Raw genomic sequence first — 18,804 nt, 5'->3', positions numbered from 1 at the left:
TCTCTCTCTCTCTCTCTCTCCATAAAAAAGCAGTGCATACATTGGTTATTGCCTTATTTGAGACAATACTTATCCTTTGCTTTCAAAAATATTGGTGGAAAATTACTTAAAATGCGCAAGATCAAACCTGACTCAAAAAGCCAGTGGCCATAAAACCTTCCGATCACTTTAAATAGCGTATCGTCTTCCGTGCAAGGGAGGGGGGGTTAACTTTCGTGAGTCTTCTTTTTTTAAATCTTCAAATGAAAAATCCGTAATATGGGGATAGAAGTATACCACAGGAGTGTAGAAATATAAAATGACTCTTGCCCAGGTGTAGCTACTCCACTGTCTTTTAACCTATGTCTACCAATTGATTTTCTTCTCGTTTGGTATCCTCTTTATCTTCCTAAGATTAATTATCCAAGAGAAGTTGCAGGAAAGTTAGGGTTTATAAAGAATACTCCTCTCCGGAATAATTATCTGATATTCTTGGATATACTGGAAGTATGTGCAATAAACTGGTACAAATCCTTATCTTGTATTTCGATGGTTATGATGGTTACATGAGAGGTTGATTGATAGTTATTGGTGGCTACATGATGATGTGATGGTTACACAAGTTAAATGATTTTGGTGTAAGTGTTAGGATAGCCCTTTCCTCTCTTAGCAGAACTATTTACGAAAACTATTATTATTTCTCAGTTTTCCAACCAGTAGGGCCCCACCAGAAAACAATAACATTGAAACAATTCAGAGAGTAAAATAAGAAATATTGCTATTTAATTTATTTAAAAACTACTCTTTAAAGTACTTTTCGTCCCTCCCCCTCTCTGGGAAAATTTACATCCATATTCATCATGTCTGTGAAAGCAAAGGAATATAGAGCTACTTTCGTTTAAGATTGCCCCCCTTCCTGAAAAAGGTTTTCAAATCTTAGCCTAAAATTATTTTTGATACACCACTAGGTACATACCCTACGGTCTATACTTCTCACTTATTTTCTTCTTTTTAGGAATTGTATGGTTCCGATGGCGAGGATGGGATTACACATTAAAACGAGCCTCAATGATGATTCGGCCTCGTTATTTTGGGAGTGAACGGAGTGACAGGGATAAACTTGACAATCTCTAACGATGCTTTACTGTATCAAGAAAATAGGTTCCAAACCAGTACCATCAGCCCTCTCATATGAAATTAATTTAATCAAGGTCAAGTGCTAAATCATCCAACCAAAGAGAAAAAGAGAGACTACTTTCTTATGATTCCGTGGTATAAACTGCGTTTTAATTTATTAGTTTACATCTCTGATGTGTGTTCATCAGGCAATCCCATTATTCCTTTTTCTGGAGGAAGACATTGCCCTGTCTTTTTTAAGCTTGACTGTTTTTAAAACGTCCTGTCGGAAATTCAAAGCCAGTAATAGAACGAGAAGTAATGTGCCACCTGCTTTCTCTCCTGTGTGAAGATCTAAGCCAGTAAAAGAACGAAAAGCTTTTGAGCCACAAGAGTTTACATAAGTGGTCCCTCTGTTTCTCTGTGATTCCTCCTCAAGTGTTTAATAAAATAGCCTTACAGAAGTTGGACTGAATATACTATGTGAGTCTAGAATCAAACAACATATCACATGTTGTAAATGCGATATGTAATAAAATCTATATGTGAAAAATACATAAACATTGTGAGTTATTAAAAAAAAACTTTAGGAACTCTAGGTATCTGTGTTACATGCGGAAATACAAAGATATACATGCCGTTTTCTATCTGTAAACACAGATAATCTAAATCAAAATTAATTTACTAATCACAGTTTATAAAAAACGATTGTAAAACAATGCAGGTGGAGAAATTCTGTATTTAGAGCAATCTGCCACAATTTAACTTTGCACTCGCTTTCTGCAAGAGCAATTACATTTTCAGTAGAGTAGCACTCCCTTTTTCTTCCGTGCTACTCCTTCTATGTGTAGTCCATCACATTAGCTCAACAGTATTATAAGCCTCTTCTGGCAAATCATGCCTTTCTGGCGACTGGCCAAAGCACATTTCCCAAAAACATTGCGACAAGCGCTTTGGGCCTTTCTAATGCCTCATTTTGCAGGTACAAAGCTCATCGCAGCACGAAGCTGCCTGAAGCCAGCACAGCTAGGTACGCTCCTCCTCCATCGTAACCTATTCAAAGCCTCCTTCTGCACACCCTCTCAGGAATTTCTTGTTTCTTTCTTTACGACATCCTCCCACCACAACCGCGGATGACCTGCTCCCCGTTTATCACTGGGGAGGTACAATTTATAAGATAATACGTTATTAAATAAGGAAGGTTAATTTATAATGCAGTAAAATTGTGACTTTAGAAAGATGGTTTTCTGACTGCTTTTCTGCGGTTTTCAAAGGAGAGAGAGAGAAAAAGTGAAATATAAATAATATAGAAGGATGACTACGGACGGAAGGGGGGGGGGTGAGCTAATAAAATACACGATAAATGAAACATAATTTTGTATGTACTGTCAGCATGGTTACTTGACCGCTTTTATACGGTTTTGTAAGGATAGAGAGAAAAGAAAGTGAAATGTGAATACAAAAGTGAAATATAGAAGTATACTACAGATGGAGAAAAACATGAGCTAATAAAATACACAACAAATGAAATAAAAATTTTCTTGTAAATTATTATGCACAAAAATGGCTATTTAAGTTACGCTTCAGCTGGGGAATTATCTAACTTAAATTTTGTTTTCGCATTCTGACCTTTTTCGCATTTTCGCATGGTCTGCGCAGTGCAGGTACCATTTTCCTGGTTTTATGTCTTCGACCGGGAGTGCAATGGGTGGTTGGAGGCAAACTCTCTGATGTTTCCCATGTTTTTTTTTCAGATTTCTCCAGGTACCTATTTGAAGTGGGCTGAGCTTACCGATTTACACCATTAGCTCCCTTTCCATACCAAATGACCAGCGACACGAGGATTCGAACCTCAGTCCTCAGGATTTCAAGTCTAGCGCGCTCACCACTCTGGTAGGATGGCCCAAATCAAGTTATGTTAAACCCCCAACAATACTTATTTTGGATGATCAATGTCACGGTCAATCCCTTGCTGTTTCAAACTTGGTCTGCAGCAGAGAGAGAGCTTAAATGATGATAATAAATCTACAATGTGACACCTCATGTATGGCACGGGCGCAGTATTTATGTGCTACAGCTAAAAACATCTCACTGCAGCACCAAGTCACCTAAGGCCAACAAAACTGTGCACGCTCCTCCTCCTCTCATATATTCAAATCTTCACTCCTTATCCCCCTTTTCATGAAGCTTAGGTATACTTTAAATCTTTACTACTGATCTCTTCCCATTGGATTTGAGAACGAACCGGTTTTCAATTGGCCCCAGATGCATGACCTTGCCGATAACAGATTGCCGAAGAAAGCCATTCGGCAATTTGTTCCCCTGCATCCGTGAAACGTGGCCTAGCCACTGCTTTTCATTATAGCTCTTGAAAGTGGGCTTATTTTTGTCCATGATTTTGTTTGATACACAAAAAGTCAAACAAGCAACTAGAACAGTCCTTCAGCAATGTTTTCTGAAACATTTACATTATCTCCTTAAGCATATTGGAGCGCCCACGTTTTAGAGTCTGATTTGACTCATATCATTACCATGACATTTAGTAATCTAAACTTACTTCAAAGACCTTCAAACCTTAGACTTCAGACCTTTAAAACTTAGTTCACAGACTTTCAAACCCTTTAACTACAAAAAAACCCTGGGTCAAGGCTATTTTACTTTTTATTCTTTATGGATTCACCATCTTTATTCATAATACTACCCAGGTAAATAAAGCTATCCGCTTTAATAATTTCCTCGATATCTAAAATCACCTCTCCACCCTTTTTAATTTAAATGACTTAGTTTTTAAAATAAAAGTATAAAAAGACAAATTATAAAAAAATTTATGAATATGTATGAAACATAGTGAAGATATAAATTTGTGGGAATAGAGATTTGAATATCTTCCTCCCTGGGAGATTCTCTGCATTTGCAAAATATGCATCTGTATTTGGCATTTGTAGATGCGTTGTTTTGACATCTGTAAACTTAAAAAGAATATGTATTATAAAATCAAACGTAAAATTTTTGGAAAATTTTCAAGCAGCTCTTTAGCAGGCTATTATGATTAGCCTTCAGTTTAGTGAAGTTAAGTGAAATTGATGCAGATGTTAAGTCTTCACTTGATAACAACAATTTTAATAGCAGATATAATAAGTGAATATAAGATATAATAATTATATAAAGTTATAGGTATTAACGCTTTATCTGTATATAGGATCGAAATCTGAAGGCTCATAAAGTGAAGTCAAAGAGTAGGGGTAGCTTATAAGATTAGGAACTGGCCCTAGTATAGACAGAAAAGAACTATCAACGGTATCCAGCGTATGCGATACTTGGCATTTTTTCAAGCTCTGTAACCGTTTTTCTATGAGGAATTGAGATCAGATATTCACTAAAGCTCTATTTTCACTAATTACACTAATTAAATTAATCATTCTTATTATTACACTGAAGAAATGCAAAGTGTCACCTATTGCTAGATGGCGTCACTTGTTTTTTTTTTGTCGATACTAGGGCCAGTTCCTACTTTTTTTTACGTTACCCATTTTCTTCGGAATGAAGTATTAAGGAATAAAGATTTTGAAATAAACAACCGAGGATTAATTGCAGGGAAGACAAATTTAATTCATGCACTTTTCTATCAGAATTCAGATACTTTACATCCAACATAGGACCTGATTTGAAATTGCAATATTCGCCAAAGAGCGTTAACATATATTTACCAAAGACAGTTAAAACTGATTGTTTGTGATGTGTGTAAACAGGGCCGTATCCACGATTTTTTTTTCTGGGGGGTATATTTGGGGGAGGGGGTGGGTATAAAAAAGACTTTGAAAAACTTATGAAAAAACTGTTTATGTGCATTTGATATGCTTTTACGAGCCAAAAAAAATATCCCGGGGGGGGGCAAGCCCCCTACCCGCTGGCCACACTCGGGATACAGCCTTGTATGTAAATAGTATTTAATGTGATGGAAAAATAGCGTTATATACGGGTGATATTTCACTGATGCAAGTTCTGTGTTTGTTTGAATTGTTGATTACGTGTTTTTGTAAGTATATTGGTAATAAACCTACGTTTTAATTCATGTAATGCTTTTATTATGTTGTTATAAACAAAGTAGGAGAGTACAAAAACGTTTGGGGTTTCAGGAGCTGTATCAAAGCTGCTAATTTGTGACGATTTATTCAAGCAATGTGAATATAAAGCATTTTCCAGAACCCCGAGACTCTCGTGTATTTCGGAACCGACTAGCTTTAAGGAAATGGGACCAACCCAGTTTATATGAACGTTCTGAGGTTAAACGAGTGATTACCGTTTTGACACAACTTTTCACATGACCCCTTGCGAGTCGTGACATTTATATTCTTTTTCTTTCTAACAAGTGTTTAAAAAGTTTTGTAAAACAATTTGTTTTACAAACCTTGGGAAAGAATTTATTTAAAATTAAGACATGACTGAAACTGGATAAAATGGTTAGATCGGCTTTCAAATTACGTTTAAAAATATAAATCCTTTTTTTCTTAAAGTTAGAAAAGTATTCATGCCTTATTGAGAAGTAAATAGCAATGGCGCGGCTAGGGGATCGGCTGTCCCCGGGCACAGCCTCTGAGGGGGCGCTAAATTGAATTTTTTCTTGTTAATACTGTGATCTAATTATATTGTGGTAGGGGAGGGAGCCAAAAACCAACACTTCCCCGGGTGCTGAACACCCTAGATGAGCCTCTAGTAAATAAAAAGGCTAACATTTTTCGCGTGCTGACCAATGGTCTGCGTTGTGCCGATACCGATCTCCTCATTCAGTTCTCCGATCACTGATTTCCTGTTCCAGCTGAATGCGTGGTTGGGGACAAAAAATTCAACGTTTCCTGCGTTTTCCCCCAGATTTCTCTAGATACCCATTTAGAGGTGAGTCGACTTTGACTAAGCTTACAAAGTCACTATTGACCCCCGTTCCAAGCCAAATAAACATCGTCACCAGGACTCGAACCCCTAACCTCAAGGTTTCAAGTCTGGAGTGTTAATTACTCGGTTAGAACGGCTCCTGTAGATAGATAGTCACGATTATTTAACTTTTCGTTTATTTATTTATAATGTTCTCAGTGCAGTATTGCCAACTGGTGCTTTGGAAAGCTTATCTAGCTTTCAACTTTCTGTATATTTGAGGGATTTGAAAGAATAGAATAAAACTTGTTTGGACATTATAACCATATAGATGAACATATCGGCTATATAGAAAAATTGGCCGATTTTGGTAGTTCGCCTTATTTTTTCTGCCTATTCATCAAATCATAAACATTTACTTCATAAAGTCGATTCAAAACAACAAAATAAGCAAAACTTTCGGACATAGCGTAGGGCTATACCAACATTTTAGGGAAAGAGCTGTACTGCAGTTGCAGCTCCAGCTGCAGCTGCAGTTGAGCTCGTGGGAATTGTGTTTTCAAAAGCTACAGTCAAAGAAAAAGAGAACCAGGAGTCAAAACAAAAGTAAAAGTTCCAAAAAGTTTAGATTGATAAGGAGCTGTTTTCATCATAAAGAATCTTCTAAGCCTTAGAAATGAGCAATGAGTAGAGATAGTAGCTTGAAAATACATAATCTTGTCCAAAGATTCCCTTTATGGACTAAACACAAAATTGTTCCGACTTTGTTTTGCATTTGTTCCTCTTATAACTTTAACTAGTATTTAGTTGTGTCTTTAATATCACTGCTTACGTACATTAATAATAATGGGACTCTTGATTGATACTCTCTTGGTATAAAGTTTATACCAAGGACAACAATGTCCTTAATCATTGCGACTTCATCTGGGTCATATTGTTTTTAAATAGACCCCAGTGTTTTCCTCTAAATCGATGTTTCGATCCATAAGCTGGTGCACCGTAAAAATTAGATTAGTGGTTCTCGTCTTAGTCCAAAGCAACCTTGATAAATTACCAATAACAGGAGTGGTGATTGGTTAGATTCTATGGAGGAGGATTTTAGTTAGGATTGTGGTTTGATGACTTGTCAGACTAAAGGGCCGGTAATTTACACATTGTTTCTTCGAGCCTTTTTGTGGATTAGAACTGTTCTGCCTTACACTACAGTCGTGGGACAAATTCAGTAGACCTATTGGCTGATATGAATCATTGGCAACCACTGGTATACCATCGTTGCCAACAACATAATTTGAACCAAAAATATTTGCCCAGACTTATGAATGCTGGAGAATCTCTTGTGATCGTTAATTTTCTTATTATTTTGAAGAGTGCCTGTCAATTGCCCAGATTTCCCTATCCGTAGCTGATATGGTGTCGGGTTGACTTCCTTGCTTACTGCTCAACTTTTCTTTTGAGATGTTTGTAGGTATTACGGCTGTTTTGGTCAGAATTGCTGTTGTAAGGTTATTTCTGGTTGCCTTACCGTATAATATCTTCTGTGATCTCGTTTTTTTGTATCATTGGCCTTTTTACCAAGAATGAAGAATGTTGTTTGGGGTCTCTGGTGTTGCGGAGGTGCATATTCTGCCAACGACTCAATCTCTTCTGGAGTTATAAGTGGAGTGGATATACTTGGGACGGGGGATGATCGGGATGATTACTTAAACCCTAGCGTGAGTTTAAACATCAAAAGCTTGTGTCCGAGTCAAAGTTTACTCTAAACAGTGTCTGATACTGATAAAATCAATCGTCCAGTTCTGTATATCACAGTCAATGATGTTTTTAGACACTGAGTCAGGTGACGGCTATGTAATCTTTTGATACTATTTCTGCTTTAAGATGGTATGGTGATAGAGAGTTCATTCTCACTCTCTCATTGCATTCAGTTGTCCATATCGACCCATGAAATTTATCTGAAAGGCATGGTTGCTGGCCATCACTGCGTTGAAGCCACCCATAATGACTGGGCATCAAGTTAGTGACACTCTATAATTGAAAGTACAATCGATCACAATCCTCTCCGCTTGGAGCAGAACCCTGAAAAAGTTAATCTGTGACTTTGACTGGAAAAAAGATGAAACCAATTCCCTTTTAGTGAACATTGTCGTTACATTATGACAACAGGATTAATTTACTATTTGATTCATTATTTTTTAATTTATTTCAATGAAGTATAAAATGTTTTAGGTTTAACAAGAGTTCAAGTGTACACAGGTTGAATAAATTTGCCATAAATAGTACAATATCATCTAGCTGGACAGTCGTCCTTGGCTTATAATGATTATGTGTTCTCGCGTGCATGGTCGCGAATTAGTATCATCGAAACCATTGTTGTAGATTACTTTAAAGGAAGTTGCGCTTTAATCCTTAAAGTGTATGGTCATAATTCATATTTTTGAGGAAAACGTTTCTTGGCTGAATTATCGACCAAGGTAACTCACACCTCTCCGTCCAGTTTCTAGACTGTTTTCCGTGTCTGGACATTTAACTCTACTGTAGAAGATCCTTCTATGGGGAAATCCTGCAGTATAACACAATTATACCCATAGCTGGGCAAAGATTTTCAACAGAAATAAACTTGTCTATATCCAGTGGTTGCTATATGGTTACACCACAGGCGCCTTTTGCCTCCTCAGCTTGTGCTTATGATCTACATTTTCTCTTGTTTAGACAGACAGACTTTGTTAAATAATTTTGTCATGTCAACACTAATATTGAATAAAAATTAGAGAAACAATATTTAAGTTAAATAAAAATAACTATAAATCGGACTGAAATTCAACAAGTGAGCCAGTTTCCCCTTCTACCCTAGGAACAGTTTTGCTTATAATCCTCTCTGGTCTAGTCATAACACCGTAATATCTGATTTTGCTCAATTTCCTCTTTTTTTAGAGAGACACATCGCGTAAAAAATTTTTTTTTAGTCTGTCAACACTGAAAATCAATGAAAGAAAAGATTAATCAAACCCAAGCTAAATAAAATAGCTATAAATCCGATTGAAGTTTGGAAATGGGCAGAAGTAGGAGCCGAAGCAGGTCTGCTTCAATAGCTAGACATCATAAAAAGTCTAAGGATCATAAAAGATCAAAGGGGGAAAGCAAATATGACATGGACGCTAGGTCACCAAGTTCAAGAAGACACAAAAAAAGCAGAACTCATGACAGGTATGTGGTTGAGTAAAATGGCAGAATACTAGTGTTTTAATCGCTTTTAAGCTCAGTAAGATTATGGAAAAATTTATATGATGGGCTAGGTTAGGACATCCACCATAGGGCTGATATGGGCATAAAATTCATTTGTGATTTATTATATTTAAATTCAGGATGCAATTCTGGGTATATATTTGCACAGTAAGGCTATCTTGGAAAGTAAAATAAATTTTTAATAGCCAAGCATAGAATCAGAATATTTGTTTAAGTGCTGGAATGTTCCATGAATATTATGCAACTTTAAATAAACCATACACAAACAAATGTCTATATAATAGCATATATTTGTTAAGAAATTCACTGTAAAACAATTTTGATAGTTTACAAACATGGAGTTCAATTTATGCTAATCATTTAGGGCATTCAGATCCTCTTAAATAAGGGTGATGTCTGCTAGGGAGGTGACACTTTTATACAGTTTTACATCATCCACTAACAGTTTGACAGTGGAATGATGAATTACTTCAAGCAAATCATTGACAAACAAACAAAACAACACTACATTAAATATACAGTAAAATTCTAGTTTATTGACTTCTTGCTATCTCAGAAAGTGGTTTGGTTAGGAAAATGAAACTTTCAGGAATTGGTCTACAGTTTTAAGTAGCCTATGTCCTGGGAAGGTATTTTGAAGTACCTAACACCACTCCTTCTCCCTCTAGAGGGTCCTGACCTCTGATGGACTGTAGAAATTTCCGTCTTGTCAATTGTTAAGCAGCATATTAGAAACCCAGGTTACAACAATCTGCAAAGTAAAGCATAATATAAGCACAAGCATAGCATAGCAAAACATAAGCTAAAGCACATGCACAACATATTAAGCAGGAGGATGTTACATCTCCTTTCTTCTGGACACTTTAACATGACAACAAAACTTAACCAAAATCTTCCATTTATGTGTATCCACCCTTTCTTCCCCAAAAAGGGAAAAGAAAGGAAAAAAACAAAAAGAAAAAAAAAACAACAACAACTTATAAATTAAGCCTTTTTGGAGGTTTGATTATTCTCCCAAGATGTGTCATGGTGGGTGGTGGCGTCCTGAATTTGGCTACTGACTTTTGGGCTTGAATAAGGACAGTTGGGGGTGGGCTTTTTGACGGGGTTGAGTATGCGCTTGGAGATGATGTGGAGCTCAACTGCGGTACCCCATTTTAGTTGGTATGCTGATATTGTTCTAGATCTGTGTCATCTGGGGACATTCTCAGGTATTTTTGGTTTCAATGATATGCTTTCATATCTTGAGTTTGCATGATGTACGATCTTGGCAGTTCATGTTTGTGCAACACAACAGCTGGTTCCCAAGATTTTCCTTGGATCTGTGCTTCCACAGATTGCCCTTATTTCAGTTCTTGAAGGTCCTTTGAGTGATGATTGTAGTACTTTTGCTGCCTTAGTTGGCACTCCAGGCGACTTTCAACAAATTCAGATTTGGGAACTATTTTGGGAGTGAGATGCTCAAGGGTACAGGGTATTGTTGATTGCAAGTTCCTACTCATTAATAGCTGGGCAGGAGACGCCATTCCGTCTACTGGGGTATTTCTGTACTCAAGAAGGGCATTGCTCATTTTGCTTCTGCAAAATTGGGTCTTCTTTATCATGTTTTTTGCTATCCCAATGGCTTTCTCTGCCAATCCGTTTGACTGGGCATGATAGGGACTCGACGTTCTGTGCTCAATGGACCACCTGTTGGTAAAGTCTTGAAATATAAGGGAGTTGAAATGTGGACCATTGTCTGAAGTAATGATGCGAGGGATCCCATGCCTTGCAAAATGGTCTTTTAGATGGGATATGACTTGATGGGATGAGGCAGCTGTCCCTATTCGGTCAACTTCAAAAAATCGACTGTAATAGTCAACCGTAACAAGGAAGTGACTTCCTTCCAGATAGAACATGTCTATTCCAACATGTTCCCATGGGTGGTTAGGTGTACCATGAGGCTTGAGAGATTCTTTCTGGTTGTTCCTTTGGTATGCTTGGCATGCTGGGCAACGTCTGATATATTCTTCGATACTTTCAGTCATCCCTGGCCAATAAACGATTGTTCTAGCTCTTTGCTTCGTTTTTTCAATACCTAGATGGGAAGCATGCATGCTGTGCAAGATATCAGGGTGGAGGATTTTGGGGATTACTAAGCAATCTCCTTTTAGAATGATTCCATCAATCACAGTGAGTTCATGCTTGGAACTGAAGTATTGTGCGATGAGGGAAGGTGTTTGAGCTTTTGTTGATGGCCATCCTGATTTGATTGTGTGTGCAAGACATGCTAGGATAGGGTCTAAGAGTGTTTCTTTCTTCAATTGCAATAGCCTTGCCGGACTGATGGGAGTGAGGCTCATGACGGAGTGGATATATGATTCAATTTCTTTTTGTAGACTTTCATCTTGGCTTTGAAGGTATAGGCGGGACAGTGTGTCTGAGACTGGGATCTCTTTACCAGGCCAGAAAATGACTGTAAGATCATATGGCTGAATCTGGAGCAACATTCTTTGGAGATGAGGAGATGATTTTTGCATTGGTCAATTAATAAGTGTTTCAAGTGGTTTGTGGTCAGTGACTACAACAAAGCTATGGCCATACAGGTACTGATGGAAGTGACGAATTCCAAAAACGATGGCGTAAAGTTCCTTTTCGATCTGAGAGTATTTCTGCTCTGTTGTATTCAATGAGCGGGAGGAAAACGAAATGATGTTCTTGTTCTGAATAAGGACTGCTCCAAGGCCTGATTTGGAAGCATCAACTTGTAGCTCTAGGTTACCAACTGAGGGATTAAAAGGGGATATGGTGCTACATATTGATTTTTTAATGGTATTGAACGCGTTGTCATGTACTTCTTCCCATATGAACTTATGCTGCTTTGATAGAGTTCGTAGTGGTTCATTCTGGGATGATAGATTTGGGATGTAACAGGACAGGTAATTTAGCATCCCTAATAGTGTCTGAAGTTCCTCGCGGTTGCGTGGTCGGGGCATTTCCTTCAGTGCGTTAACTTTGTTCAGATCAGGATGGATGCCATCCTTAGAGATCACATGACCAAAGTAAGGTATTGATTCGGACTTGAGTATGCATTTTGCTTTATTCAATTTTATGGTCTGTTCTCTGGCTCTGGTGAGTGCGGCTTGTTTGTTCACATCATGTTCAGTCTCAGATTTTCCTGAAATTATGATATCGTCAACTATGACTGAGAATCCGGGTACCCCCTCAAATGCTTCTTCCATTCGCCTCTGGAATTCATCTTGAGTGGAAATCAGGCCAAAGGGCATCCTCCTGAATTTAAATCTCCCAAATGGTGTTGCAAATGTTGTGAGCTCTGATGATTCTTCATCAAGGACTAGAGACCAGTACCCATGCCTTGCATCAAGTTTTGTGAAGAATTTTGCTCCTTCATGCTTTTGAATAGCCTCATCAAAGGTTGGCATAGGATGGTGTGGCCTTTTTATAGCTTTATTCAGGTCATGCGGGTCAATACAGATCCGAAGTGACTTGTCTAGTTTCTCGACAATAACAACAGAATTAACTCAGTCTGTAGGGTGAGTGACCTTTTCGATGACACCTAGGCATTCCATATGCTCTAGTTCTTCCTTGAACCTTGGTAGGACTGCAACAGGGATGCGTTTCGTTGGTTGGATTGTTGGTTGTGCTCCTTCTTTCAGAACAATCTTGCATTCACCTCTCAATTTCCCAATTCAATCAAAGAGATCTGCAAATTCAGTAAACAGGTCGTCTGATGACTTGTTGAGAGTAAAGATGCATTTTATCAGCTGCAACTTACAACTAGCAACAAATCCCAAGATTGGTGTGGGTGCTTCTTCTACTATGAAAAAGGTAAGCAGCTCACTGTTACCATTGTTGTGGGAGCAAAAGAGCTGGCAAGTACCAAGTACTGGGATCTTCTGTCCACAGAAACTGGTAAGGATTTGGCGGGTAGGGTGGATCTGTGGGCTAGGCTTGATGTTGTTCAGTAGAGATTTTGTGAGGATGTTGGCTTGAGCCCCAGTATCTACCTTGAATCTGATGCTGATTTGTTGTTTGATGCGTAGGACTGAGTAGGGTTGGTCATCTGCATTTTCTATTGACACCTTGTGAATAAAGAGTTCATCATCACTGCACCTTACATCATTTGGGTCTGCTCTGTTTGACTCGATTGCGTTGATAGATTTCTTTCCACTTCTTCATACTTTTGTGAAATGGTTCATTTTGTTGCACTTGCTGCAAATTTTCCCTTTTGTGGGACATTTGTGCATGGGTGAATAATCCCCACCACACAAATAGCAATCTTGTCTTCTCGCTATGTTGGGTCTGGCAGGTCCTTTGGATTGTTTGTTATACTGGACGAAATCGATTTCCTGCTTGATTTGTATTTTGTGGTTGGATGTTGCTGCTGTTGACATCAACTTTAGTTGTGCCTGGGTTTCTGTGTGGGCTCGAGCAGTAGTGATTGCTTGGGGAAGAGTTAGTGTTGGTCCCATCTGCAGTAGTTTTTCACGTATCTTTGGTGACTTAACTCCACAGATAAGTCTATCTCATACCATTTCATCATGGATTGCAGCACTGTACTCACAATCACAAACCAAAAGTTTTAGATCTGTCACATACTGTTCCACAGTTTCAATGTCGTTCTGATCCTGTTTGTGGAAAACATAACGTGAGAAGATTGGATTTGCAGATGGACTAAAGTATTCATCGAACTTTTGCATATACACTGCAATACGGTTTTTTTCAGCCTTGGTGAGAGACCAGGTGCTGAAGATGTCCCATCCTTTCTCACCAAGCCATATTAGTAAAAATGCACATTGAACAGTCTCTGTCTTTCCACTCAAGGGGCCTGCAAACATGAGTGTTGCATGGCTTTTGAATCTATTCCAAGCTTCTTTGAGGTTGTCTGCTTCCCAATTAAGTTCAGGGTATGGGACAGTGGATTCCATTTTTCTGACACCATGTACAAATTTCCGTCTTGTCAATTGTTAAGCAGTATATTAGAAACCCAGGTTACAACAATCTGCAAAGTAAAGCATAATATAAGCACAAGCGTAGCATAGCAAAACATAAGCTAAAGCACATGCACAACATAGTAAGCAGGAGGATGTTACAATGACCTTCAAAAATATGTGTGTTATAAAAGTGAAATCTTGCAAAATAGATCTTCTGCTTGAATGAAGTACAACAAAATTGTTTTTAGCTTCAAAACTTTGCTCAATCCCAATTTATAAGGTCTTAAAGATATGCAAATAGGCTGCATTTCCTAAATTTTGAATGGCTCAGAATTCTACTCAAATAACAGGAATTGTATTTTCAGAACTAAAGGTAGAGAAAAAGCAACTGGTAACCGAAAATTAACGTAAAATTTTGTTTTGTCAAAATTTAATAGGTATAGACCTGTTTTGTAGGCAAATTTTGGGGTTCTGTAGAGGGAGAAGAAGTGGAGGTGGGTACTTTAAAATACCTTCCTGGGATATACTTTAGTTTGTAGATCCATCTCTGAAAGTTTTGTTTTCCTAACCTTACCCCTTTCTGAGATAGCAAGAAGTCACTCAGCTAGAATTTTACCCAACTGCCTTGTGGCACACCACTCAAAATTGGGCTCACTTGAAAGTGCAATAACAACTATAACTTGCTGGGAACAATCTCTTAAGTAATCTGTAATCCACATCAAAGTTCTACTGCCTAACTCATACTTCCCCTTCTATAATCCCACCAGGATACAGGATGCTGAAAACCACAGGTGCCCAGGAGCAACAACAGATACATCAGAACTTCTACATTGTTTGCTGTATGTCACTGTATTATACAGAATAGCAGCTGACTTTGAATACTGCCAAAGCTTGATAAAGTTCACACTTTACTCTACCATCATTCCAAATTCAACACATCACCAGCCTGTACAAGAAGCTAGGGCTTCACACTAGGGCCAGCAAGTGACCAAAAGTTGGTTTTCTCAACTCTCTCTGATACTAACTGAAATTACTTTTTCTTTTTTTAATTAAAAATTAACAAAATACATTTCTTTCTTGGATATTAAAACTACATTTTCCCCTGTTATTTGAAGTTTGTTATTACCTTTTTCATATTCACAATAACAAATTTGAAAAGTAGTGTTTTTCAGAGACCTTTTGTATACACAGGTAAAACCAATGCTGTTTGAGTTACCCCATAGTAAACAGAAAACTGATGTTCTTCTATAGCATATAAAACTATGAACAAGGGTCTTAAAATAATTGTATTAGTTTACTTAGGGATATTGAATTTACCCTAGACTTGAGGTAAGTTTGACTTCCTAAGATGTTTTTTTTTCAATGCAGTAATTCATAGAAACATCATATTATTATTATTTTATTCAACACATGATAAAGTCAAAGGCTTGTCACAGTACAAATACAAGAAATGACAGCTCAACAGTAACACTGGAAAACAAAAAATATTCTTCAGTAAAACAACTATACAACTAACTATATTGCAGAAACTGTTCTTCATAGAACTCAATTTCAACAAGAGCACTCTTAAATGTTTGTAGCATTTGCAAAGAAACTATGGTATTAGGTAAACTATTCCAAAGATTTGTTGCCCAGTTAATACAGCTGCCTTGACCTTTTTCCTTGTGCACTTGCAGCTGACAAAGTTTATACAAGTTTTGTGGAGTGACTGAGTAATGATTGAAGACTGGCTTGAGACTGGGATTGATGGAATCAGCCCAGTTCACATTGTCAACATACTTCATAATATGGAACATATTGATCAGGTCTATCCTGTCCTGTTAAAACAGCAGGAAGTCTCAAACATTGCAGTCAATGCAATCTTTTGATTGCATTGGTCATGTTTGACATTGCAGTCAAATATGACACAAACTTTGATGCCCTATGTTGAACATCATGTTTCCATGTCAGATGCCATACAGGAACAATATTCTACTACCAGGCATTTTTTTATTATTGTTTATTATTATTATTATTATTATTTATTATTATTATTATATATTATTTTCTTTATAGCATCATGAAGCTTGAAGGTTAAATTTCCTGTAACTTCTCTTAATTCAAAGCAGACTATATTCAGCATTTTGCAAAATTATTGACACATGCTTGTTAAACTTCAACTGGTTATCAAGTGAATACCTAAATCTCTTACTGAACCTGCATATGAAACAGGTGTATCATCAAGAAAATAACAATAAGTAATTCCAAATAATCACGTAATAATAAACAATAAGTAACAATAATAATAACAATAACAAAAATAACAATAAGTAATAACAATCAAGAAAATTCCAAAAAGTAATAACATACAAAACATTTTTGATAGTTTAAAAACATAGAGTTAAATTTACACCAATCATTTAGGGCATTCAGATTCTCTTGAATAGGGGTAATATCTACCAGGGAGGTGACACCTTTATACAGCTTTACATCATCCACAAAGAGTTTGACAGTGGAGTGATGAATTACTTCAAGCATATAATTGACAAACAAACAAAATAACACTGTGCCCAAACAACTGCCTTGTGGCACACAACTCAAAATAAGGCTCCCACTTGAAAGTGCACTACCAATCATAACTTACTGGGAATGGCCTGTTAAGTAATCTGTAATGCATGCTAAAATTCTACTGCCTAGCTCATACTTTTCACATTTTTCAAGCAACAAACTAACTGGAACTTTGTCAAACACTTTACTGAAATCAATGTACAAGCAATCAAACCTCACTCCAAAATCTGCCAAATTTTATAAATCTTTTATAACTTCTAGCAACTGCATGTTGCATGACCTTTTTTTTCTGAAACCATGCTGTGACAGATTCCATAATTTATTTTGCTTGAACTAATCCTGTATCCATTATACAATTTTAAGAACTATCAAAACAATTTAGGTGTTTGAAATTGGACAATAATTCGCAAATTGGGACTTATATCTTCCTTTATAGAGTGGCTTTACAGCTATCTTTTTTTCTGTACTAAGGTTGATTTACCACTCAATTGACAATGGTTTGACAAAACTGCAAGAAATTCAGGTAGACACATGACTGTCTTCTTAAGAAAGGCTTTAGAAATACCTTAATTATTTAGAGCTTTATTGACAGAAAGGTCTTGGAGAATTTTTAAAACCTGCTCCAAAGAAATTCATATTTGTTTATTTAAATAGCTATCATAGCACTCAAAAATGAATGCTAAATTACACTAGTTTTACAATCACAAAATTACAATTAACACTTGTTAAATGTTCTTACAAAATATGGTACAAAGGAGTTTGCAAATCTGTTCGTACTGCACTTGAATGGTTCTAGTTTGTTGTAATGCCTAGTATGTCTGCGGATTGATGCAGATGGTGGAAGTATGGATTGGTGCTTCTCGTTTGTTAATAATTATTTCCCAAATTTCATTATTAGCTCATGTCTTCAATCAAATAAGGTGGGCAAATTCAAGAGATCAAGGGCACTTTTGTAGCTGCTGGAACTGGGTCCAAGTTTTATTCTAGTAGTGCGTTTTTGGACATGTTCTAGTTCATCTGCTATGTTCTGAGTTTGGGGACCCCAAACAGAACAGCAATACTCAAGGAAAGGCCTGATGTAGGTTGTATACGCCAGCAGGAGCTGACAATCAGAGAAGCCTAACCTGTGCATACTTGTTAAACTCTGGATTAAATAGTGACCCTTGTGCACAATATTGTCTACATGCAGCTTAAACGAGCAGTCACTTGTAAATGTTACACCTAGGATTGTTGCAGAGGAAACAATTGGAAACAGAGCATCTGGGATAGTGATATCTTGCTTGAGTGGGTTAAATTGTAAAACTTTTGATTTCTGTTCATTCACTTGTAGACTATTTGACTTACACTGGTTGATGAAGTCTGTGAAGAAAGTCACGCCAGACTGCTGCTTTATTACTGCATTTTCGACTATATATTTGAGAAGTGCAGATAAGTCATCAACAACTTGAAACGCTCTTCTAATTCTGCAAGGGTAGGGTTGATAACGGCAAGAAATAAAAGAGCAGCTAATTTTGTTCCTTGGGGGCATCCACAGGTTAATTCTGACCACTCAGAGCAGGTATCTTCTGCAAACAAAGGGTAATCACAGTCTCAACAGACAGTTTATCTGCTGGAACAAATTTGCTAAAATGGGGTGAATTGCACACTTGAAACTCATTCAGATTAACAAAAACTGACAAAAACACTTGATTAAACACATCAGGCTTTTTTCTGATCATACTTATTGATTCGCTAGTAGCTGGGTCATCAAAAATGCACAAATCAGTTGAGGAATCAGCCTTGTTTCTATTAATATGCTTCCAGGACTTATTTGGACTCCCTCATATGTTATGTTTATGCATAGAGATCAAGTGGTGCAATTCCATGCCCTTTTATATGTACACCATGAGTCTTTGCTTTTTTCCAACATATACTGTCTCCATTGTTTATTTTTATCTCTGTCCTGTAGTGGCTCAGTGGATTTGACCTTAGCGTGGTAATACGGGACCCAGAGATCAAATCACGCTGCAGGAATGCACTGCAGGGCCAACGCAGGGACCTTAGTAGTCAAGAAGCATTGTTAATTCTTAAATAAATTAATAATTATTTTTATCACTAGTAGCATCAAGTACAAATT

At 37.2% G+C, this 18,804-nt stretch overlaps 2 protein-coding genes across 2 annotated transcripts in view; both read left to right on the top strand.

Moving 5' to 3' along the window:
* Positions 1 to 5,167, top strand: part of LOC136040197 (angiopoietin-2-like) — a gene marked incomplete in the record, with an annotated part of 69,646 nt that extends 64,479 nt beyond the window's left edge. The window contains 1 exon segment of the mRNA XM_065724347.1: positions 995 to 5,167. Coding sequence (XP_065580419.1) covers positions 995 to 1,113 — 119 coding nt within the window.
* A 3,772-nt stretch (positions 5,168 to 8,939) lies between these two features.
* The window catches only part of LOC136040195 (UPF0430 protein CG31712-like), a 64,564-nt gene continuing 54,699 nt past the window's right edge, over positions 8,940 to 18,804 (top strand). The window contains exon 1 of the mRNA XM_065724346.1: positions 8,940 to 9,168. Coding sequence (XP_065580418.1) covers positions 9,014 to 9,168 — 155 coding nt within the window. The 5' untranslated portion in view covers positions 8,940 to 9,013. The remainder of the gene's footprint in view (positions 9,169 to 18,804) is intronic.

Source organism: Artemia franciscana, chromosome 20 (assembly GCF_032884065.1).
Source record: "Artemia franciscana chromosome 20, ASM3288406v1, whole genome shotgun sequence".
In the NCBI taxonomy this organism is placed as follows: domain Eukaryota; kingdom Metazoa; phylum Arthropoda; class Branchiopoda; order Anostraca; family Artemiidae; genus Artemia; species Artemia franciscana.
The sequence above is the reverse complement of the archived record's forward strand: the minus strand, read 5'-3'. Positions and strand labels throughout refer to the sequence as shown.